This window comes from Stegodyphus dumicola, chromosome 3, assembly GCF_044657685.1.
Source record: "Stegodyphus dumicola isolate Sdum_Otavi_A_Nest chromosome 3, ASM4465768v1".
NCBI lineage: Eukaryota > Metazoa > Arthropoda > Arachnida > Araneae > Eresidae > Stegodyphus > Stegodyphus dumicola.
The window spans coordinates 62,276,851-62,303,940 of record NC_140770.1 but is presented as its reverse complement, the minus strand read 5'-3'; the positions used below and the strand labels follow the sequence as shown (position 1 = coordinate 62,303,940).

Here is a 27,090-nt window from a genome sequence, read left to right as displayed (position 1 = left end):
TGGAAACACAAGTAGGTCATGGAGACTTTTATAAATCACTAAAAAAGTATAGCATCATATACAGCAATGCACAGAAGCTGAGGCCTATCAAAAGTTACTGAAACCTAAATTGAACTTGCAACTTGTTTAGCTAGATACTTTGATTGCTATATTAAATGCTAATGGTGTTTTGGCTATCAAAGGACTTTCTGTTATTAGTCCATGGTTCAAATCTTGGGGGCCAAAATTCTTCAATAAAACACTGCCTAAGGATAGATTCTTGGGGATAATAAAATATGCCCACTTAAGATCAAGACTGCAAAGGGTACTAACTGATCCATTTGCTCTTGTTTTGGACATCGAATGCCTTTATTGTGAGCTGCTTACTGTGTTACAAATCAAGTGCAAACATTGCAATTTACAAATAACTGTTTAAAAGCAAGGTGCCTCTTTGTTCAATATATGCTGAAAGATTCTGTACAAAATTTTGATTTTTAGTTGCTGCAAAAACAAAGTAAATGGATATCCTTAATATCCTTATTTATTAAAAGATGAAAGAACAACAGATGATGGAACTGTTGGGAAGCATGCTTTTTATCAGTTGATTGAGCTCTTTTATAACACAGACAACAACTTTATAGTATATATAATAAAAAAAATTATATTAAAAAAAAAGATGTCACTTTTTGTTCAAGAATATGAATGATCAATTATATTTGTGTAAAGTTGTGAAGCATGATAAGTCATATCAGAGAAAAAAAACAAAAATACCTTCTTATGAATTTATTTCATCCAAGTCTGAAAATTGCATCAAACTAGAAAATACCCACAGTTGGGAGTTTTTAGAACACAACTAAATATGGAATTGATATCTTGGATCAAATGGTTCAAAAATATTCCATTAAATCTTCAACCTGATACTAGCCAGTACACGTATTTTCTAATATTGATTTATCTATGATATTGATAAATCATTTATAAAGAGACTACATTGCAGTAAGATAAAAAATAAATTTAATTGTTTTTAATATTTTTTACATGGAACAAATATAAATTAAAAAAGCTAAATTATAACATATTTTATTTAAAAAAATATCATAACATTGCTAGATTTTTTCCATTAATTAAGTTGTGGTCCAAATAACCACATACTGCAGTTATATGTAAATTGAAAATACTGTAATCCTAGTGTTAAGCATGGTATAAAACACCTGCACATTTTTACTGAAAGGCTATAAATTAATTTCATTAAGTAAATAACATGATTTTCTTATATTTTATTAACACTATAAAAAATGAAGATTTATTTTTCTGCGATAAAGAGATGTACACCGCGCAAAAAAAAGGGGGGGAACAGTTCCATATCTCCCGTGCTACTGGTCCGATTGACGAAATTCAACTTGTGTTTTTCATTACTCAAAAGCGCAACTCAGGATATATATTAGATTTATATATGGAATTGTTCTAAAATAGTGTTGCACATGTACAGGTTTGTAACAAATTGGATGCACAAGTCTGATGAAAGTGAATAAAATTTATTATAACAACAAATAAAACAAAATGCTGAATTTCCTCAGAGACATCATACAATATCGCAATATCTCACAGTAGTTGTATTTTAAACTACTAAAACGTTGAAAGAACTCAATTCAAAACACTGAGAAAGCTAATCTGATCTCACCACAAATTCACTACAATCAATAACAGCACTAAGTAAACAACTGAATTGAGATGTTTTTCTTCAGCTTTTAGAATCCTGCATGAGAACATTCTGGTATTTTCTTAATTTTTCTGGAAAGCAAAAGCAATTACGAAATATCTATATATTAAATGTGCATGCTCCTGAATTTTAACTTTTCTGACGTAGCTTTCTCTTCAAATAAGTTTCGTGGTGCATTGCATGAGGATATACAACAATTTTAATTAATTCTACTAAAAATAGCTAAATAAATACAAAATCCATAACAATAGGCATTTTTACACAAAATCAGACTTTTCTGAAATAACATACCATTTTTTTTCCATATTTCGATTCTACAACTCAAATTATGCCAAACTGCCATGTTTTGTAAAAAACGTATAAGTAGTTTTTAAAAAATTAGATCTCAAAATTTTAGCTCCTTAATGTTAATTGACTTTGACATATATTTATTAATATCTCTTTTTTTATTAAATTTGCTTGATTCCTTCTTCCAGAATTCAAAATTTAGGTTTATTTCAAATATAATTCGCCCATATTTTCCGATTTATTTTTAAAATTTGTATTTTAAAATAATTTTTACAAATTTTAAGGAAAAAATTTTGAATTATAATAATCTATAAAATTTTTTCACCATCTTAGGAAGCTCCACGTTAACATGAATAGTAGTATAGTTACGCAACTGTTCTAATTTTGTTTTAGGACGAGGTAAGTAGATGTATTTCTAAACATACCTGCAACAAATTAGAGTTTTCTTATTCAAAACTTCCTAGAATATACATAAATTTACATATTGGCGCATTTTGAAATTTGGCATATTCCTTATAAGCGATAATAATGCCAAATGTGGTTTATGCACTTTGTTAAAATTATTTGAAATAATGAAAAATGATTTTTTCCACTTTTTTACAATGAAAAAAGGAAAGGAAAATTGGTTGCTATAAATTAAGAAGTTCGGCAAGTGAATTTTTCGTGGCACAACCTGGAAAAATTGCGGCAAGATAAATTTTTTTAACTTCTCCGTAAATTTCGCACCGAATTTTACAAAATTTAATATTTATGCATAATTTGAGTCATAGAATCGAAATATGGAAAAACAAATGGCAAGTCATTTCAGAAAAAGTCTGATTTTGTGACAAAATACTTAGCTTAGAACAATGCTAGATATAAATCTAATATATATCCTAAGTCGCATTTTCGAGACATTAAAAACGCAATTTAAATTTCGTCAATCGACCCAATAGAGCGAGAGATATAGAACTGTCCCTTTTTTGTTGTTGTTGTTAGCGCAGTATACATTTCTTACCATAGAAAAATAAATCTTCATTTCTTATAGTGTTAATAAAATATAACAAAATCATATTTACTTTGAAATCAATTTACGACCTTTCAGTAAAAATGTGCAGGTGTTTTATATTATACTTAACACTAGCATTACAGTATTTTCAATTTACATATAACTGCAGTATGTGGTTATTTGGACCACAACTTAATTAATGGAAAAAATCTAGCATTGTTTTGAACATTTTTTTAATAAAATATGTTATAATTTAGCTTTTTTAATTTACATTAGGTCCATGTAACAATATTAAAAAAAATTATTTATTTTTATATTCCTGAATTGCATGGCAACAATTGCTCTTTTGTAATATAAATCATTAATATTAATTTTTTGTGCTGTACCCAATTTTTTAGTCTATATTTTATAGAGTAAAATATTGTCTCTTATTTTTTAATAAAGTGCAAGTATATAGATATTAAAAATGAAATAAATTATTTACAGTATTTGTTTTAGTAATTTACACAAATGTTTAATTTAGTAATTCTTCTTATATGAGGCTCACATACATATTTATTGCATCTTCCACAATCATTTACAGCTTTATTTTTCTTACATTGGTTAATTTGAAATTGTTTACACTTATTTGCATAGTCTTTAATTTCTCATTGGCATAAGAAGTTTTCTTCTCTGAGGAAATGCAATTTTCTTGTAGCTGTTGTGCCACATCTCCAGGTTTAATAAATTTAATAGCTTCTTAGTTCATTTAATCTTCTTTACCATTTTCTAATTTTCTGTATGTTTCATCTCCATGTAAGACTGTTTATCTAATTATGGCAAGGGATATATCTTTAAGCAAAGGCATGCTTTTATAGAGGAATTACTGCAGAAAACTAACTTGTATTCATATTAAACATGGAGAAAACTATAAAAATATATAACTACTATATCACAGTGAGCATACTGTAAATTTACCAGATATTCTGAGTTATACACTACAATAGTTCTTGTTTACTTCTTTCTCTAAATAAGATAATTCTTTTTTACTAATACCTGTGGCATTATACAACTAAAAAATGTCAAGCAGAAATAAAACTCTTTAAAAATATTTAACAATTATTTATCGAGTAACTTTTAAATATTTTATTTTTGCATTGAAGCTCTTAGATATCAGCAAAATTATAACTATTTTAACTATAACAGCTGCAACAAAATAAATTACAGCAATTAAATTTGAAAGAATTAAAAATGAAAAAAGTTTATTTATATGGAGGTGAAATACAGTGAGAAAATAAAATTATTAATATTTCTACATAATACTGATGTGCATTCACGCTAATTTAGAAAAATACTGGACTAAATAAAAGCCAAAAGATGATAAAATAGTGGCAATAAACAATACATTGAAATAAAAATAGTGAACTGATTTTTTAAAATAATGATTAATGGGGCAAAATCAAGATTATAAATTCTTTTTTATTTGACATTTCATAAAAAGGAAGAATTTGGGAAAAAAGATATTCTCAAAAACGAGTGAAAATGATATTGAAAATTCATTGGAATTTTGCTTATACTTTCTTTATTATATATCAATTAAGAAATTAGTAGATACATAGTTCAAAATACTAATATGTATCAATTACTAATAATCTTTGGTACTTTTCCGTTTCGCCGGCGCAAATCTCGCCAAGCAGACTTTATTGGCGACAACATACACTGTATACATAAACAATATTAAAAAAAATGTTACTTCTAAGAATTTTTTATTTTGAAGGCATAAACATTTTAATATCGCTTAAAACTTTATAAAAAGCCAATAAATAAAGACAGTAAATTTGTAAAAAGACATCAATTTAAGAATTTGCTTTCATGGTTCAACATCCTAATTCGCCGGTTCATATCACGTGACCCCAAGCGATCTCATCTCACGTAAACTACTCTACAAAAATCTAATGCTCTCAGTAATTATCTACATTAATTTCAAGTTAAATCTTAATTTGGAACACAAGTTTAAATGCAAGAAATATTTCAATGCGTACGAATAGCTTACTCAGAAGTTATGTAAAACTGCAGTGCTTTACGTCACTAATGCATTCTCATTAGAATTGATGAATTTAACCCTTGACTTTCCTTTTCTATATTTTCGGCTTCGGGTAAGTGCTGTGATTGCATCCTAATTGACTTAATTACCGAAAATGGCCTTAGACATAAAACTGAACTATCTGATAAAAATTCTATGTAATTATATGCCAGTATTGAAAGAAACAATCAATCTGATAAGAAAAAGCTGCGACTTGTTTTGAAAATGAGGCGTAAAAGGTTACCAGCGAGAATATTTTGTTTGGCATAGGCTGTACCATTATTGGCGACTTTATCGCTTGCGCCGGCAAAATGGAAAAGTACCTAATCTTTTTATAATATATATCAATTAAGGTTTATAATTAATCAAAGATATACAAATATAGATATGAATAAAATCAATTATGCACATGGCCATGATAAAATTGTGCAGTATGCCCTCTAGGTAACAAATCAATTACAAAATTTTTAAAAAATATTTTTCTCAATTTACACATAAGAATTTATTTAACGTTTAGCTTCTAATAAGAAACCTAAGTTATTTTTATAAATGTCACTTATTAAAATATTCAGAGGGAAAAGAGCTCAAAACTTGAAATTATTAAAATAAAATAGAAAACATGGCTAAAATTAAGTTATCAGCATTTAAAAGTTAAGTATGCACAAAAGTAAATTTAAAGGATCTCCCCCCCACCCAAAATTAAAAAGAAAACACTCACAGATATAATATGACCACCTAAACCATGAGCGGCATCAGCACATTCTAAAACAGCACTGAGTTGCGGGTAACCAACGCCAGTCTTTTTCCTAGTTGTACACACAGAACCTGGACCTATTCCCACTTTTATTACATCTGCTCCAGAGAGAATCAATTCTTCAACCATTTCTCCTGTTACAACATTACCAGCCTGTAAAATTATTAAAGAAAATTTCATTAACACTGGCCACTGGCATTTTAAAATGTATTATATAAATAAGTTTACATAAGCAAAATATTTTATATTTTTCTACATTTAAAATGCCATCAAGTATAAACTAAATTTAAGAAAACGATACTTTTCTGTTGGCAGTTGCCAAATGTGATAGCTTATTTATATCATGTCATATGCAGCTGTGCAATAACACACATAATGTTTAATGTGTGCAAAGCTGAAGTTATGCATGATGCTGAATTTGTGCACAGCAACAAATTTAGGCAATTCCCCGATACTTCTTTTAGCAAAAAGCACTATATATATACACTGACTACCAATAAGTATTTGGACACTTGTGATAGAAAAGAAAAACTAACTTTATTCAAAATCAATAGTTGGTAGAGCCTCCACGAGAGGTATTTACAACGTGGACCCTCTGAGGCATACTTTCCACAAGTCTTTGTATGACAGCTAGTGGTATTTTCTTCCCCTCAGCTTGGAGAAGACATAGAAGTTCCTTCACCGATTTTGCAAGGGTAGTGAACCCCTGAATTCGGCGATGCAAATCGTCCCAGAGGATCTCAATAGGGTTCAGGTCTGGACTCTGGGCAGGCCAGTCCATTCGATGAACTCCATTGGCACTATACCAAGCCTTGGTTAACATCGAAACATGACAACTGGCATTGTCGTCCTGAAAGTAACAGGGGTCCAACCCGTAAAACTGCCACAACGTAGGAAGCACATTGTCATCCAAAATATTGCAGTAGGCATCGGAGTTGAGCTCACCATGAATGGGGACCAAGGGTCCCAGCCCATACCAAGAGAAACACCACCAGACCATAATTCCACCTCTGCTGAACTTGACTGTTGGCACAATGCATTCTGGCAGGAGACGTTCTCCAGGTAGACGCCAGACCCAGACCCTGCCATCCGAACTGTAAAGGGTGAACCTTGATTCGTCACTCCAAAGAACCCGTTTCCACTGATCTACGGTCCAATTTCAATGTGCTTTGCACCACATTAACCGAGCAGCGCGGTTGGACTTTGTGATCAAAGGCTTATGGGCAGCAGCACGACCATGAAAACCAAGCAGATGTGCTTCCTTACGGATGGTATTCATTGAAATAATACTCCCGGATGCCTGTTGAAACTCCTCGCAGATGAGGGCTATCGGTTGGGTGTGGTTCTTCCGAATTTCTCTGAACAGCACTCGTCAGTCTCTATCCCCCAGTTTCGTTGGTCTGCCGACTCGGGACACATTCCAACAATCACCACTCACCTTCCACTTCTTAATCACATAGGCCACTGTCGATATTGGGTACTTCAGATCGCTAGATATGTCCCTTAAGGATCGGCCACATTTGTGATACTCGATAATTATACCTTTCTCGAAATCAGAGAGCTCCGAACTGCGAGGTATCTTGCATGCGACTAAAGCCGATGCTGTTTCCTACACGATATATGCCGGCAGAGTCCGTGGCGTACCTTGGGACCGCAGATATCGTCATTTGCATACGTGTCCAAATACTTATTGGTAGTCAGTGTATATAAAGAACAACAGTTATGTTCTTCCCATGTACACAGCAATGTTTTTTGAACCACAAACAGATTCCCTTAAAACTTGCTTATTTTTGCTTAGAAAAGATCAGAGAACTTCACAAATTTGGCATTGTGCATATTAAGCATTGTACAAATTATATTCATTATTTATAAAATAATTATTCCTTTCATGAAGCTTTACTTATTAAAACTGCTATTATCTAGATATATTTTACATCACCATTTATGTCTGGTGCTAAGTGATGCCCTGTTAACAGAAAAGTACCATGAAAACTGTTGAATAGTTAACATTAGTGAAACAGATATGAAATTAACAATTCGCTTAATAGTTAACTATAACTATTAATTTCTGTTAACTTAAGTACTACAGTAATCTTTTTGTGTTAAACCTGATATTTCCGAGTTTGGTATTTTAAACCTGGTATTTATGAGATGGATATGAAATTATAACACTAAAATTAGCATCTTTTCATGTTATATTCTCACATACTGATCATGAACACTCATTTTGACCAAAAATAGAGTAGTGACTTTGCATTAAGACTTTTTTTTAATTGCATTTCTGACATAAAAGCTGGCATATTTTTGTATGCACGCATTAAAAAAGTTTAGAAGTAAAACGTCTTAACGAATTGTGAAACCCTGTCAATGATGAAAACTTGCAGAGATCTACCAACATGTATCAGCTACACTGGCAGAAGTATGATGGAACAGATTGCTTTCTAATTATATAATAAACAGATAATAGTTATGGATATAACATATAAAACCAAAATCACTTATCATTACTTTTCACACTGCATCCCCATTGTTTATTCATTGTCAAATAAAATCCCATATTGTGGCTATTAATGCAACTTTTATTGAGGCGAGAATACTTGAAATTTGAAAATACTCCATTGTATGCGGTTCCACAGAACAGTACAAACAATAAGCTGGCTTACTGAGAAATAATCAGGTTTTATATCACAAAATTATAGTGGAGATCTTACAATTGATAACGATGTTAAGCTTACTCATTATTGGTACTAAACCAGTGCCAGTTTTTGCTGGTCAAAAATTATTCAATGACGTCTACGAGGAATGCTCTGTTCCAAGGTCAAATTATTGGAATAATATAATAGATATAATGGTGGGGGAAGGCATAAAAAACATATTTTAAAAAAAAGCCATGTAATTATGCACATATTTTAGATATTAAAAGCAGGATTCCAAGTAGCAGTCCTATATATGATTTATGATGCTTTTATAACTTTCTCATTTGTATAATTTTGTTAAATTTTTTTTTAGATATTTCAGTTACTTCAGTTTTTCAGTTAGTTGAATACTAGATAGCTAAGCTTTTATTGTATAATGGATCAATAATACAATTAATAATGTTATTTCAAGTATGAACCAATTCAAATATTATTAAATAATGAATTAAAGTAATACATACACAAATTTAAAACAAAATGGCAATATACTGTCAGCTTTATGCATTTTGAAGCTGTAGCTATAAGGCTGTTTGCATTTTTGCTATATCACCTAAATGCATCACTGCAAACAAAATACCATAAAATAGTTTCTAAAATTACTGTTTTCAAAAGAAAAACAATCCCATTGACAACATAATTACATTAAAAGGAATTTCTTCTTTCAAGTATTGATATCATAGAACCTGTGCTTTGCAGGATCTCGCTGTTTCTTATTATGCTACTTCATACTGCCTCGTAGCCTTTTGATATTCTGAGTATGTACCATTGAAGCTGAATCAGCAAATGATATTTGTGATTTACAGTTTGATGAGCATACACAAGTATGCAGTTTATTTCTTAATCAAAAACCTTTTAATCCTCTGAGCGTTACGGGTTTAGCCCTGAAATTTCAAAATTCCTCAAAATGTCATGAATAAGTGATATTTTCTTGATTTTAATTAAAAATCGACTCTTTCATTTTGTACCTTGATTCCTTTTCTTCCAATATACATCCAAACTGAAATCAGATACATTAAAAGCTAGCAGAAATTTTCATGTATAATGAATGTGGAAGGCAACCTTCTGTATGGAATTTTCCGGCCGTAACGCTGAGAGGGTTAATAACCTTCATTGTGCTGTACAAAAATTAAGAATTAAATTAATGGGTCTTTACAAACTGTTTTGTTTGTGTTTTATAAATATTTTCACAAATAAGATTTAAATTTATAAAATTACCTGACTTTAAAGTAAAAATATAGGTACTATTCCGTTTTAAGGACCATAAAAAAATTGCAGCGAAAATGTATGCGCAAAAGTGCCAAATCTAGCAAATGTGTCCATTTAACAGCGTGCCAAATTTAGTGTATGCACTGATTTCAAATTGTGTTGTAAGTTTAGATAGTTTTATACTTCTTAAGACGCCATTGAAATACTAGTTTAATTTATAATCCTTTTTTTGATTTTAAATCCTTTTTTGATATCCTATGGTTTTAACAATTTGGGAATTGCCCATGACAAAAAGTCTGCAATAGATTGTTTTCAAAGAAAAGGCATCATTCATTATAGAAAATTATATTTGAACAACCAACGAGATGAAATTATGCTTTAGCGATAACTCAGTAGTGAAATAGCGATGCAGGAATCCATTCAGTTATGTTTGCCTTTTTTTTGTATAAATTCTAATAATGATCTGAAATAGTTATTTACTCTTATGCTTCTATTCGGTTATGTTTAGCTTTTTTTATATAAATTATAATAATAAAAAGTATTATAGGAAATTAGCCTTTCATCTAAATTAAAACAATAAAATCTTAGATAGTTATTTACTATTATACTTCCTGTTATGCATTAGAGTTGCCACAATTATTTTTGGCAGCACTGACATCAACAATAGTTTGGCGATTTTTACGGTCCTCAAAACAAAATGGTACCAAAATATATAATACACTGGCGATTTATATAACTATTTTTAACATTTACGGGAAATTTTTAAAACCAAATTTTAGAAATAATTGTATTAACAGTTAGTAATTCAAAAGACAATTTTTGCTATCTTAAATAATGAGCTAAATAGCATATAAAAACAAACAGAATATAATCATAAATATAGGATTATAAGCCTTAAAATTAACATTTATATTATTATACAGAAAATATCTTTTGAAAGCAATTATATTATTGAGATGGTTACATTCCTGCATATGCTTTAGAAGCAGTTGGAGAACTTAACTAAAGTTTATTTTTCAGGATTTTCATGTCAATGTTCTAAACAAACAAAATCCAATAATACATAATTATTGCAAATAGGCAATATTTGCTCAAGACACTTAATAAAGAAAAAAAATACCATTATTGTATGGGATGGATATGCAGCTCTCACTTGTTTCACCAAAGCTACAAAATGCTCTGAATATCCATTGGCAACATCTAAGCAAATGTATTCCAAGTCAGGAACTTCTTTTATTATAGCACAAAGTGCTTCAAAATCACCTTGAGCTGTTCCAATACTTACAGCTACATTCTAAAATACATGAAGAAAATTAATCAAATTTTAAAAATTCCTTTTTATAGTTTATTCTGAAAACAAAACAAGTTCTTACTTTCAAAGCAGTAGGATTTTCTGCAGCAAACTTTTTCCACTCATCTAAAATATAATGCTTATGAATGCAAGTAAAGAGACCATGCTGCAAATAAAAACATAAATAAGTACTATTAAGGATATATTTTTTCTCAAAGTAAAAAATTGCAGTATACATTTTTTATTAAATGTATCTATGCGGCAATCCAGGTATGCGCACGTACCTAGATTACCTTCAAATTTGACAGCCTTTTTTCTGACATTTTCTATTTGGTCCATATCTTCAAATTCAAATGCCACTTTTCTGATTAGCATTTGTTTTTGTATCAAATGCATATTTTTTCTTTATATGGAATCGTAATGAGATTAGAGATTGCTGGCTGATGAAATAAAGTGTTGAACTTCTTTGGAAATATCATGTTTTGCCCAAAAGTACAAAATGCAAAAATTTGCTTTCAACAAAGTTGTACTTCTTAAAAATTGAATTTAATGGATTAAAATTTGAAAGTAATACCAAATTTGTGAAATTCTTTAAATTTTTTAAGCAAAATTTTATGACAATCTAATGTATTATTGAAGAATATGTAAATTTTTGAAAAATGTATCTAAAATAAATGATGCAGTACAAAGTCCGACATCCGAACGTCGAATATCAGGAATGATCTAAAATCCGGACATCAAAGCCACCACCAACCATTTTTTTTTTAAAGACCATTTTTTTTTTTTTTTTTTTTTTTTTTTTTGTATGCTTTAAGAATTTTTCCCCCTCATAATACGAGTAAAACATGCGGAGAGTCCTGATTCTTAATCTCACTTCGCACAAATCCAAAATAACGAATCAAAGAATTGCACGAACTCGATATCCATGTACACATCAACCTATTTTCTCTTAAAAAACATCAGAGAATTGCACAAACTAGGCATTGTGTACTCCCTTTGTCCATGTACACATCGATCTATATTCACATCTATGTTTTAAATCAAACAACAAAATAACATCAAAAGGGAAAATCATCTTAGCACTACACAAAGGAAATATCCACTTACCTTATTTACAATTTTCTGTGTCTTCACTCAAACAAAATTCCTTAATAGCATCGTAAAATTCCTAAAAAAATCTGTATACTGCTGACACTACATAAATTCACAAAAATAAGGGTCGATAATATCCTCTTTAGTGCAGGTATCCTCTGACATTCGACCATACGAATTTCCTTCCTACAAACAGGACACTTATAATGGCTACTAAGTAAACCTTACTTTTACATACCAGTCAATTAATGCTCTTTTCCTCTTTTTTTCCAAATCGTACAGAAACTTCAAATTAATCTTACCACATTCAGCCATTTTACTGTGTAAACCACAAAATAATAATGTACTTCTTATCAAAAATCTGACACACAAACGAGTCTTTCCAAACCTTTTCCCATCATTCAAATTTCACGCAATCAATTATGTCATAATAGGGTTTCCATAACATTCAACTACTGAGGTTACCATAAATGAAACAACTTAGCAATAATCCAAAGGACACCCTTAAATCTACTCTAATCATATTTTCTTCTATGCAATAATACCTGGAACACTAGTTAGATTAAACACAGCTTGAAACTAGATCTGATTTTGAAGTTACGATTCCACAAGGAGTTAATTTTTGTAACTCTCTGATTTCTGTTTGAAACGTTTAAAGAATATCTAGCAACAATAGTCTCAAGGTGCAGTGACATATGCAAGGGGTGTGGAAAGGACCACATCTATCTTCCAAACAATTTTTTCTTGTATCAAAAATTGATAAAAACTAAAGAGGGCATTATTTTGCTAATTTTTTTTTTTTTTTTTTTTTTTACTAGAAGTAGATCTTTTTGAATTGACTTATTTTTAATATCTCTCTTACTTGAAGGAATCACATATGCTTATTTTGTTAACGCTTATCCCTGTTATTCACTTAACAATGATTAACATGTATTGTAGTCATCAAGCTATTGAATGTTGTAAGATATTTAAATATGGGTAAAGAAATTAATATTCATGTTTATTAAAAGCAAGTTCCAGGAAGTGATGGGATGTGTAAACCAAATTATATAAATTTAAAAGTACAGAGTGAAGCATTTTCGATTACCCATTTTGAAAGTAATATGCTTGAACTAGTGACAATGAACCTCAATATTTTATACCATATTTTCTGCTACACTTGTACAATTACATGCATGCCACATAGACTTTACTCTTGTGTTTTATGTGTATTTGTTACAGTTTTTTGAGAAACACTTTGTCTGTCAAATGACCACCTCATTTAACAATGCACTGAATAAAGACAATTATGAATACTTTGCATGACATAGTCAAGGAAATTTGGGGCAGTTTTCAGATATCCGGCTTATGCACCAAATTTTCTTCCTGATTTGTTCCTTCAGTCTGGTTGTACCTGAAGGAAGAAATCCAGAGCACTTAAGACGGAAGATCTGGCAGGTCAATGAATATCATTGAAATGCACAAGTCTTACATTATCATCCATCCAGGCAATGCAGCCACACCCCATTTTCAAAAAATTTCACGAAAAGTATTTATTAAGCAGACATAATGTTTCCCAAATAACTGCAGCAAATGCACATATAGGACAGTTGTAAATTCTATGTGGAATATATGTTAACGGACAAATGTAACGAAAAAGATGATATAAAATATCTGGAGTTTAATAGTCTCTAGCTCTGTGAGTATTTTATTTTAAAAATAGGTAATCAAAAATGCTACATTCTGTATACTAGGGAGACAGCTAAGGTCCTGCTGCTTACCTCACACATGTCATCTCATTTGTTAAAAAAACTCTTGAAAATAAAAAATTATTATGCAAAGTAACAAAACACATTCTTGCCATTTTGGACAGTCACAAAGAAAAGAAAATGTCATAAAACACAATAAATATCATTGGCAACCAGTACCTTTTGCCAACGAGAGGCTAGCGGTGCGATGCCATCGCAGTAAAACTTGGGAGTCTTGGACGCATAGAAATCCATGAGGGCCTTTTCGAGGTCTGGCCAGTTGTTGAAGGATTTCCCATGAAGATTATTGTCCAGGAAATGGAAAAGGTGGTAGTCTGTTGGCACGAGGTCCGGGGAGTATGGTGGATGGGAGTAGTGTCTCCCAGCCCAGTCGCTGGATGGTATCCCTGGCCTCCCGAGCCACATGCGGCCTCACATTGTCTTGGAGGAAGAGTACACCCTTACGGTTGACCAATGCTGGCTCTTTATGGTACACGTTCCAATTGTTGTGAGTACAGGCCTGCCCCGATGGTTTGGCCCACTGGCAGGAGCTCATAGTGCACCACTTGGCAACTAGTCCAGCAGATACACAGCATGATCTTGCGTGGGTGGACAGAAGGTCTCGTAGTGTGAGACACAGGGTACCGTGGTGACAACCATTGTCTGACATACAGGACCCACTTTTCATCGCTAGTGAATACTTGATCAAATATGGATGTATTGTGGTGGTGAGTAAGCAATGAGAAACAGGCAGTGACATGCTGTTGCTTTTTCGTATTGGACAGTGTGTGGGGTACCCACTTGCTCAACTTGTATGCCTTTCCCATGTGATGCATATGGAGTCAGATTGTTTCATCAGATACCTGGAAGTGTGCAGCAAGCTCACTACATGTTTGGCTACTGTCATTCTCTATGGCTAGCGCTTGTGGCCAACTGATACATGGTACATCACTAAGAGACATATCCCCAGAAATGAACTTCTGGAACCATTGCCTAGCAGTTTGTTCATTAACGGCATAACCCAAAGGCCTGGCAAATACAGAGACTTGATTCTGCTGCTGACAGGCCCACTTAAAAATCATACAGCAAACAACTTCAAACGAATGCCTTAGATGTATCCATTTCAATCAGTTACTGTGCGAGTTATTTTGAAGTACCGATGGAACGCACTTTTATACTCTTGGTGACTGTCCAGACTCCCATCCTAACCACTTCATAGCCAGGTTTGGCGACTATTTTTATGTTGAGGTTCACTCTTCCAATGTCATATCAGAAATGGCAAGAACTTGTTTATCTCGTATGCCAGCTGCTGTTGATCAGTAAGATAAATAAAGTGTCTTATGCTACAACATGGGAGAGAATCTAAAAGAATTGCATCATATTTATACAGTTCCACATTGCAATGTGCTGCATAGTAAAATACATTGTTAACTTCAATTTATGAATAAATTAGTAGCTATGCTTGAAATATACAAGATACAGTGTTATGAGAAGAGATATTTAGCTGATCTGCTTGTATTTCACTATATTTGATATCACAGTTTTAGCAGCAGACATTACAAATTGTGATTCATCATCAATGAAATGTTTTCAAGCCCTTCTTATTCTCAAATGAGTCTAAATATAGTGCTTCAAGGCTCTTTTGTGTTCAAAGAATGAAAATGAAGCTTTTATCTAAGGAACCTCAAGTGTTCAACCTCCTGATGAAGGTGATCATGTCCTTCTCTATAGCCAAATAAAAATTGACGTTTTTAAACATATAGATTCAAAGTCAATCATTTATTTCTTGCTTTTATTAGAATTTTAAAAAAACTTAATTTGAAAGCTATAGTTTTCCACCTTTTAATTAATATTCATATATATATGAATATATATATATATATGAGACCAACTATATTAAGATGTTCTACTTTTCAAATATGCTAAGTATTTATATTTTCAAATATAAAACTAGAAATTTTAGCCAAGACATGACATATTTCATTTATATGTTGTTTAAAAAAAAATCTCGAGTAAATATAAGTATAAATTAGGACTTAGGTTTAAAAATTTAAAGAAAATTATTTCATATTTTAAAAATAAAAGACTGAAACATACAAATAATTTATTAGAATCTACTACGAAACCAAAAGTTTAAAAAAAAATATCTACACATTAAATTGCTTATATTCACAAGAAAAAAAAACTTTTTTAGTCAAAATACATATTTTACTGCTTCATACATATTTTCCTACCAACTGTGAAAGTTTGCAGATTTTCTACAAGTTTGTTCCAACTATGTCAGCACAAATTTGAAGAAAAAAATAGCTCTTTATTTAATTAATCACAACTCATTCTTTTTTAATAATAATAATTAACAATTGCAGATATAGCAAATAATAAAATACATAAACCAATGACAGTTAAAAACTTTGAGATTAACTGACCCCCCCCCCAAAAAAAAATCGGTACTTTTCATTTTGGCGGCACAGGCGATAAGGTGGCCAATAATGGTACAATCGATGCCAAACAGAATATCCTCGCTGGTAACTTTTGCATTTCATTTTCAAAACAAGTCGCAGCCATTTCTTGTGAGATTGATTGTTTCTTTCAATACTGGCATACAATTACATAGAATTTTTACCAGATTTTTACCAATTTTATGCCCTGAGGCCATTCGCGGGTGGTAATTAAGTCAATTTGGATGCAATTACACTGCTCACTCAATGGCGAAAATACAGAAAAGGCAAAGTCATGGGTTAAATTCATCAATTCAAGAATGCACAGCGAAGCAAAACACTGTGGTTTTATGCAATTTCTGAGTAAGCTATTCACGCGAATTGAAATAATTCCTGCATTTAAATTTGTATTTAAAAGTAAGCTTTAACTTGAAATTAATGTAGATAATTATGGAGAGAATTAGATTTTTTTAGCCTAATTTATGCGAGATGAGATCACTTGGGGTCATGTGATGTGAATCGGCGAATCAGGATGCTGTAGCATGAAAGCCTAGTAAATTCTTAAATTAACGTCTTTTTACAAATTTATTGTCTTTATTTATTGGCTTTTTTTTTAAACTTTAAATGACATTAAAATGTTTATACTTTCAAAATAAAAAATTTTTAGAACTAACATTTGTAAAAATTTTTATGCGTATATTGTGTGTTGTCGCCAATAAAGTCTGCTTGGCGAGATTTGCATTGGCGAAACGGAAAAATACCAAAACATCTATTCAAACCAATACCAATTATTCTGGCAGCTAAAAATCCTTAATGTTATTTAACTCTCTATGTCCAAAATTACTTTATTTTTTGAAAAAGAGTTTGAAACTTTTTTGGCTCTACTCTTATATGCGCCCTAAGATCACCAAATGTGGCGATATGTGTTCTGCGCTGGTTTTTGGTGCGATTGCGCGTTGTATATGGCAACCCTTTTGACATTGAATACTCTTTTGCTAGAGTGTTTTATTGCTCCTTGGTTTGTGTCGTGCGTGTTTTGAAATGGCCAATGTTGCAATCAGAGACGTGGTTGCAAGAGGGTCTGGGAGATTACTTTTAGTGGCTATGCATCATAGAAGTACTGATGCAGTGTATTAAAGAGTGGATTGAGCCTTGTACAACTATTTTTTCGGATGGCTAAAAATCTTACAAGGATTTAGGAAAAGACGGTTTTGAACATTTATTCGTGAACCATAGTATGAATTTTCTGGATAGTGTGTCTGACTGTCATATATAAATATGATAGTGATTACGTGGTGGTATGTTAAAGGTGGCATGAAATTGGTATTTCTGCTTTTCGAAAAAGCATTCATTCATGGTAAGTGCATTTTATTTTATTCTTATTGTGTAGAATGTTATGTTCCTTGTTTTTTAGTATGAATTTCTGTTGTTATTGTTGTTTTTTAATTGTTTAAAATTTATTTTAATTTATTTTGTTGATTATTGCTTAGTGCCTAGATTGTGCAATTCGTAGATGTTTTTTGAAGTTGAAACAGAATACATGGTATTCTTTGAAATTTATTGTTGTTACGTTAATTTATTAAAGCGAGGTATACGTAGTTCATAGATTCTTTCGCTGCCTAGATTGTGCAAGTCGTAGATGTTTAAGTTAAAACATATCGCTGTGTACATGGATTCTTGTCAAATATTTTTGGTTAGAAACTTTACGTTTTTGCTATCTAAATTTTTTGTTTTTGTATCAGATTTTTAGCTTAAATTGTGTGTTCAAAACATGGTTTTTGCATGTGCAAAAACCATGTTTTTGGAGACATTTTAGACTTAAAGTTTGAAATGTAGACAAAAAATTTAGATAGTAATATGGCACTGTGGAGTTTCTCGCCAAACATTTTTGACAAGAAATTTGGCGACCCGAGGGCACAAATAAGAGTAGTTCCACTTTTTTTATTATGTTTCTTTATGCAAGAGAAACGTCTCACATTAATTTACAAAAATGTTACAAGTTTTATTTCATTTTTCTTTTTAATTTAAAATTGGAATCTAGAAGTTCTGTAGGAATATAATTGAGGGACTTTATTGATGAGATGTTAAACTCCTGTAGGGAAATAAAGGGTTAAATAGCAAGCATATAACCAAGCACCATATGAATTTGAACCCAGCAACCATATAAATTTAGTGAATCCAGAATCATTTAAATTGGCTTAAATATGAATCTAAATGAATCTCAATTATTGCAATATTTTGCCAAATCTTACAGTCTTTCATTATTTTGAGTACACATAATACTATAACTAGTCATGTAAATATTATACTGCTTGCTCTGCTATACAAGGTAAGACCCTAATCAGTTTTTCAAAATGCAAAAGAAAAAGAGAAGTTAAATCCTTTTCCACAAAAATTAAACTAGTTCAACGGAACATCGAGGTTACATAAAACCAAAGTGATGATCTTATGACTGCCTTGTGGCATCACACTCATCAATTACTAGCACTAAATTTGCAATGTTTGGTGACATATTTTATATTTAAAAAATAGTTCATAGGAAAATATGTATATATCAGCTTACTTATTAACTTTAGGTCAAAATTATGCTCACAAAAATTAATTTTAAAATCATAATTTTCCAAGAAACACTAATAAAGAAGAACTATTAAGAGCAATTAAACATACAGCTTTTTGAAGCAATTCCTATTACTAACTTCATATTCTACAAAAATATGAAATATATTGTCCATTTCTATTAATCTTCACAAATTCTACCCACCAGAGGCCAAGTGATTAAGACCACTGAACACATGTCATTCTACTTGGCTTCTCAAGTCCTGGTGAACAAGCTGGCTGCACGTACATTTCCATGGTTCTCCACATATATAATGTGAAACCAGCCAGTTTAATTACAAGTCTTTCAAGAAAATGCCCATCCTCTTAGGCTGATAACCCTCATGCAATCTGCTATACTCAAATAACCTAAATCAACCAATTTTTCAAGTTGGTAAAGTAGAAAATGCAGAATGATAACAGTTTTTATTATTATTATTATTATTATTAAAGTGTAATATGCAAATGTCTGTAATAAAATGAGTCTGAATTCTAAAATAAACTATAATAAAATAATGGAAGAGCAAAAAAAAAGCATATTTTAAATATGTAAAATTCTATGCAACTATAAAGAGAATTAAACACACGCACAGCAGTTATGATGAAACAACAAAAAACTGCTACTAGATGGCCTCATTACATCTACATGACTGAAAAAAAATAATTGCAACTTAAGATGACAATGCAGAAATGACATTAGAAAAATAAGAGTATTCCATATTTACACTACTACATTTTGCATTCAATAAAAATTGTGATATAGACAGACCATAAGGTATTTATTTAAAAAGCAATACTTGCTGTACAGAAAATTAACAATGCATTATGTTATTTTAGGTGCTAATAAAAGAGAAGCTTTAAAAAAATAAGATATTCTTCTTTTCATCAAAAAATATCATTCCTTATTAATTAATAAATCCATCTGAATTAGTTTAATCATTTTCACAATTTTGATTGATTTGCATCACTGCTAACAGTATGAATTCTTTCTATAATTTGGACTGATTAGTAGCATTGTTAATGGTAAACTTTGGTAAAGAAATAGATTATGTAAACCATTTTGAAAAAGAATCAAGATAACTGAAGGGAAGGGGTGCATCAAAGTGAACCACAGCTTTCCTAATTTAAAATTACAAATTATTTTTCAAAGTAACTTTTACACAAATCTAAATATATAATCTAAGTATGTGAACACTTTTTAGTTAGTACACTGCATAATTTTTCACTTTAGTTCAATTTAACCCCTTAACTGCCGCGGGCGTATACATACGCCTTGCTCAGCCGATGCGTTAACTGCCCCAGGCGTATATATACGTCCTTCCAAACTGCTATCATTTGCTTTGCGCTGCTACACCTAAAATTATTCGCAAAGTTAATGCATCGGCTGCGCATCTGGGGCAGTTAACGCATCGGCTGAGCAAGGCATATATATACGCCGGCGGCAGTTAAGGGGTTAATTATACAATGCTAAGCAATCTGAATTAACCTCACTCATTACATTTAACTGATACTCCACGATGACTCTAAAACTAACAAAGTTAAAACAATGAAATATTGAAACTTCCTCAAAGGCCTGCTTTCAAAGAGTTAAAGAAATTGGTTGCACAAGGTTTGCACGAGTCTCCTTAAAATGTCCCTCATTAAAGACATCCTTTCTTTAACTGGTAATTCCTTTTACCGCAAATAAGTACAGTACAAAGTCTTTAATCCGAACGTCCATAATCCGAACCTAAAAGCTACAAACTTTCTGCGCATGCGCGTTTAATGTATAACAGATGGTATAAGCTAGGCTAAAATTATCTATCTATTTCAGTTAATGTTGCAGATTGCATTGTTTTTTAATCTTCTAATTGGATAAGGCTTATTATTTTTTGAAGACTGTTAGAGCAATTTTATAAAAAGTAAGCTTGAACTTTTGATTATGTCAAAAAGGGTTTCTGATTTTAGAGCTGCCAAAGGATCTATAAAGCGAAAGCATGTTTCGATATCCATCAAACAAAAAGTGGAATTGCTGCAAAAATGGATAAAAGCATATCCTTTGTTTCTCTAACCATATCGAAATCTGTTTATCAATTTCACGCTGCTCAGCGGGGGGGGGGGGGGCAGGCAAATGTCGCGGCATGCAATGAACTGGAAGTTGATCTGTCAGCACTATCTTCATCTTCAGGACAGACGTTTTTATTGTATTCGGCTTATAATTCCTTACTAAATGTAGTATTTCATTTCGATGTACTCCGTCTTTTATATGATTTAAATCAAATTCCTCGTCATTATAAATATCACGAATGCATATAAAATAGTTTTCTGGTTGCAATTTTGTCTATGCGTAATGTATACTTTATGCATGTGTGTGTTGAAAGAAGTGTTTAATAAAGTAAACAAATAAATATTAAGCTTTTTTTTGTAAATTTTGATACCTTTTAGATCATAATTGCTCATTATTTCATAAATTACGGTTTCATGTTTTTAATTTCATAATTTCTGCATGCCATCTTACCAGATTTAAATTCATGACCTATAATCCAGAAAAAATTCTAATCCGGAATCACCGAAGTCCCGGCGAGTCCAGATTAAAGACTTTGTACTGTATTACAATCTCAATATTATACATTTAATTATATATATTTCGCCTAGAGTATTAACTGATAGCAGTTCAGACAAAATGCAATTATAATTAATAATACATCAGAAACTACGGTTCTAGATTAAATAAAAAAATTTAAAGTTTTATAATTACTTTAGCTAAAACTTTAGCTATTTCAAAGGTCCCAGTTGTATCCATGTTTGAAGAAATAATGGGGATACCATTATATGTCTTTCCAGAATTTCTAAACTTAAAAGTTCGGTAAAGGTCCACCTAAAAAATTGGAAAATATTTCATCTTAAAGTTATTATAAAAATTCAATTATTATTTAACAAGCGTATACATAACTTTAGTTGAACAAATAAAATATATCCCCATTCTTACAGAATGTTACCGAGGTCGAAAATAATTTTATTTCCCACGTCCATAACATAAAGATATGTCATTATAAATTTTAAATAGAATGAAAATTATATAAATTAAAAAAACTGCAACATATATCACATTTCCTTAGGTGATATTTAATTCTTCAAGAGTTTTAATATCTTAATGAGATCTCAATGCAGGATTTTGAAATGTACAGATAGACTGCGAGCTTCAATCATGTGAAACAAACATATTCTGAAAATATGAATATTACACAAATATTTATACTGCAAAAAGCTTCGAACTCTTACTTTTTTTTTCTTTTAAAAATCAGCTAGCAAAATGAAAATTCTAATTACACGAAATTTATTAATTCAGTATGCTTATTGCTTACTAGCATTCAATACATAGAGTATAATATCTCTCTAATGCACTCATATGGAAATAAATTCAACTTTTCTTCTTTAGTTGCTTAAACATATTATTATGTTTCACCCATTAAATTTCACAATAACTTGATTGGAATATTCCTCGAAATAATATGACTAGTATATATGTTCATCTACTTTCCCAGCCCTACAAAACTTTAGCTATTTCAAATTAGGAAAAGGGCCAATAGCTATGATTATCATACCATTAATATTCAAATATATTGCAAATTAGTAGCAATAACGGCTCCTGTATCCTGAGTAATGCACAATATTTTTACAATAGCTTTACCTATTTAAGCGTGAAATGCAAAAGCAAAGCTCTTTATAATATATATATTACTTCATGAAGCAAAACTTTACACTTACTGTTTATACATAATGTCATAAGGCAAACGTTACTAACACAGAAAACTGCATCAAAATCATCTTCAGAATAAATACCTAAAGTATGAAATGCAAAAACAAAGCTTTTGACTGTCTATACATTATTTCATGAAATAAAACGTTACTTACATCGCTTCTACTTTTAAGAGTACTTCGCTTCGGCCTCAACAAAACGTCTTTGAAATCTAACTTGATGTCATTTTCAATATGAGGCATGTTTTATTCGTATATATAGCAGATGCAATATAGAAATCTTCTAGAAGTAGAACGTTTTGATCGCTTAAGAAAAATCAATCTCTACAACAGAGAGCAGACGGTTTTGAAGCAATTTAGCGGGCGAGAGGTTGCTTTCGATAACAATTTTGAAACCGATAACTCAACCAGAAACTTCGCAATGCAGGTTTGTCAAGCAGCACGATATTATGCGACTGATTAGTACCTAAAGTCGAAAATTCATATGCTTATATTTATGTGGTGAAGATATATTGGTTAAAAAAGGAGACGTCAATTGCTGATTCACTTAACTGTGCTAACATCACAAGCACACTATAACCTGCGAGGGGGGGGTGGAAGAACAGGAGGCAGGTAAATGACCTTGGGATTGGAGAACACCGTTGTTCCATGAGGCAGGCAAGTTTAAAGAGATGAAAAGAATTTAGTAAAAAATTCCCTGGAAAACATGAAGGCTGGATTAAGCATTAAGGCCTGTTTACACTAGCTGAACTTAGCACCGCTAGTACTGGCGGTCCCAAGTCCGCTACGTCCTAAGAAACGTAACGTAAAACGAGCGGTCTCGTATTGTAGAAATTTAAGGGGACGGTGGACATAAATTGCTAAAAATCAATCAAAATACTGAATTTACTTTTTTTACTCTCGTAATATTCCATATATGTAACTACATGACATGCAAAAAACCGAGTTCAAATATTTTAATTTTTAAAGGAATTACAAGCATTTAAAATGTGTAAATGTGTAAATGTGTAACAACGTAAAATGTGTAAACAACGTAAACTTTGGCCTTTAAATTTTGGAGAAAATGTAAAAAAATGTATTTCAACAGCTATTCACTGATGTTATAATTTATATATTTGCCCAAAAGAAGTGTTTATTTCTTTAAAAAAAAAAAAAAAATGGCAGATAGGAATAAAAGGAAGCTAACTTTTGTTTAGTCGGATGACATGATTTATATCTGGTGAAAGGGAGCAAACTTGAAGAGCACGGAAAACATAGGAATAAAATGAAGCTAACTTTTGTTTAGTCGGATGACATGAGTTAAAGTGTGGTGGAAGACAAACCGAAACCTTCCACCGCACTTTAAATCATGTCATCCGACTAAACAAAAGTTAGCTTCATTTTATTCCTATGTTTTCCGTGCTCTTCAAGTTTGCTCCTCCAAACTAGCCCTTGATGAAGAACTAAATTATTTAAAAGCAATAGCTATTGACAGGGGCTTTTCACACAACATTATTAATCAAGCAGTTATAAAATTCTCATCTCAACACACTAAAAGACGGCCGATGCTATTCGCACCACCGGTGCGATTAGCCGCTTAAGCTATTCGCACCAACATTAATCACGCATGCGCATTGAGTTGTCAAAGGCGGGTTTCTACCTTGGCGTAGTTTATCATTTTTTAAGCGTTGGTGACTTTCAAAAGCTTAGAAAGGAAAATGGGTTCCTTTTCTTACACATTTCCTTTTATTAAAGTATATATAAAAAAGGGCAGATTTTTATGTTCGCAATCTTTATCCTTTTCCTGAACGGTTTGAATAGTTTAAATGATTGATTTGAAGGGGGGCAAAATCGTGTTGACGTTTTTTGTACTTCTTAGAATACATTTAGCTTTAAAGATATGTTTTGCTGAATGTTAATTCATTCCTCTTTGAAAACTTTTGTCCGATAAAAGATAATAAAAATTAGACAGCGGATTTCTGTGTAGAAAATTTAGACATGAAATCAGTTAAAAGCGATTATATGAACCATTAAATGAATTATTCTGTATGCCTGCTTATTTTTTTTATAGAAATACTTGGCATTTTCAGGACACAAAAAGTGCTTGAAAGAACTTTGAAATATTAGTACAAACATATTAATCAATTGAAATGAAATAAATAATGGGATGTAATTTAAAAGACAGAAATAATTTAATGTAAGAGATTTAGATTTAAAAATTTGCACACACAAATGATTTATCAGATTTTATAAAGTTTTTATTTCATAAATAACTTCGATATTGAATATGGCATTTTAACCTATAAAAATGAGTGGATACTAAAAAAGTGATGAATATATAAGAATATTATAATTTTCACTAAGTTTTCTTATTGAATAATAAATTCTGACAGTCCAATGCTATAAGACTAGGGTCTAAGTTTGCATAAAAATTCCTCTGTTAAATAAAAGAATTTAATTAATTTCTGTAGCCTTTTTGTCAATACACTAAAGTTTTTTTTAAACTATTACTCGTCCTCGCTTGCAATTAGAACCATCATTAAATCCCTATTTTATCTAATCATTTCCTGACCATTATCATGTATATAGATTGACTTCGTCTTTGTAACTGATAATTATTACTTGCAAATTATTCTCTTGCTGGTGAACTATTAACAACCCTTTCTATTGCTGAGTTAGGGTTAACAACCTTCGCTCTCACTACCGCTTGCCTTGTACCTGGACTCCTTGTGCGCATACGCGAACGTAGGTGGTGTGAATAGCCTGTTAGCCTGTCGGTGCGATTAGCCACTGCGCTAAAAGACACTTGTTTTTGGAGAGTATAAGAATTCTGTTGTCATTCCCTTCTTTCCATCATTTAACTATAAAGTTGCACATATTTTGCAGAAATCTAACTTTCGGGTTTTTTTATTCTCCCATGAATACAATTCCGAGTTCCATACTCAACTACCCCATTCCGGATATGAATTCCTGGGGTATTTAAAGGATTCCTTGCCAGTGTGGTTTAATTTACATTGGCCAAACTAAGAGAGCCTTAAAATTTCGCGTCAAGGAACATGAGGCATATGTTAGAAAAAAGGAAACACAGAAGTCTTCCGTTGCTCAACATTGTTGGTCCAAAAATCACACTTTCAATTTTTCTGCTGCGAAAATTATTCAAAAACATCTTCCATTGGAGATCTGGATTTTCTAGAGGCATTTCATATTCAAAAACATCTTTCTGTTCTAGTTAACGATCTTAATTCCAATTCATCTTTGCCTTCGGCCTTTAAAGAAATTATGTTTTAGTTCTGGTTTTATCAACAGATGGCGCCACTTGCTTATTCTTGTCCCGGCTTTCTTATCTTATCTAATCATTATTTCCTATCTTATTCATTTGTGGTTTTGCAGCTGAGGATGGTGGTTCGGTAAAACCATCGAAACTAGTCCTGTGAAAATTTTGAAAATATAACTCTGATTTTTGTTGTTTGACTTCTGAATTAGTATTTATTCGGAGTGTTATAGTGTCTTAAATAGCAAAATGTCAACAGGACTCACCTTCCACATTCCTGCTTCGTTTTCTTTAGTAATAATAACGGAAATAAAACTTTGAAACACTTCTCTCTAACTGACGGAATTCTTCCTTATTAACCTTTGGATGGTTCTCAAACGGAGCCTTACCTCAACAGAGCTCAGCTCATATTCCAGTTACGCACTGCAGTGGGCGGAAACAAACGAGGCTCGCATTACAAATTTACATATGACAGATATCGCTCGTATTTGGAAAGAAAGAATTGCTTAATCTCACTACCCCCCGTAAGTTCAATGCACCGAGATCACAATTTAGTTGATGTTCGTAATTTTCAAGCTTTGAGTAAATAAAAATGGTATAATAGTGCGTAGCTGTTGAAACCTGGCGGTGATTCCTTTGGACACTGACCTACAGAAAAATTTATCTTTTTTCTTAAATTAATTCCATAAAGTAGTTCAGAATCGTATTCTTCTTTATTTGCTTGAAAGATCCACAGGACTAACCTCCATCAAATATTATTTCACATGAAATTGGCGCCTTAATATTATGTTGTCGGTGGCGAATCAGCCCCTCTCTAGCTACGCTACTGTGTCTGACATCACATGAATTAAAGAAATGAAGATGAAATTTTTGTATATAATTAAAAGCCTTAATTAACTTTATAAGAAAAATACAAAGAAAATTTCTGGAAAACAAAACAAATTATCTGAATAAAAATGTGTGTCTATCAGACATGTGAATACATTGTAAATTTAAGTTCTGATTTCTGCATTTCAGCTCTTTAGTAGCACTTGGAAATAGGTCTTACAATTTTTAATCGAATGGGAAAACTAAAATTCAGTTCTTTTTAAATTAGGAAACGTTTCTAAGACACGTTCTATAATACCTAACTCGCTGACCAATTATCTATTGATATGCAATATACATCAACTTATGCCGAGACAGGAAAGCCTTCACTTTGATGGACGAGACACTGTAGTGGAGATGTGCAAAAACTTATTTAGGAAAGCGAACTAACATAGTGGT

At 31.6% G+C, this 27,090-nt stretch overlaps 1 protein-coding gene across 2 annotated transcripts in view; it reads right to left on the bottom strand.

Annotated features, from left to right (window-relative positions):
• The window catches only part of LOC118184122 (GMP reductase 2-like), a 39,154-nt gene extending 15,995 nt beyond the window's left edge, over window positions 1-23,159 (bottom strand). Inside the window, exons 1-5 of one of the 2 annotated variants that reach the window (XM_035353774.2) lie at window positions 22,731-23,158; window positions 21,574-21,693; window positions 11,067-11,150; window positions 10,814-10,987; window positions 5,756-5,944 (exon numbers count right to left, since the gene is read on the bottom strand). In XM_035353774.2, the coding sequence (XP_035209665.1) occupies window positions 5,756-5,944; window positions 10,814-10,987; window positions 11,067-11,150; window positions 21,574-21,693; window positions 22,731-22,817 (654 nt within the window). In that variant the 5' untranslated portion in view covers window positions 22,818-23,158. Of the gene's footprint in view, window positions 1-5,755; window positions 5,945-10,813; window positions 10,988-11,066; window positions 11,151-21,573; window positions 21,694-22,730 lie in introns of both variants that reach the window. The other variant, XM_085812951.1, reaches the window with a different exon arrangement.
• Window positions 23,160-27,090: the final 3,931 nt, after the last annotated feature.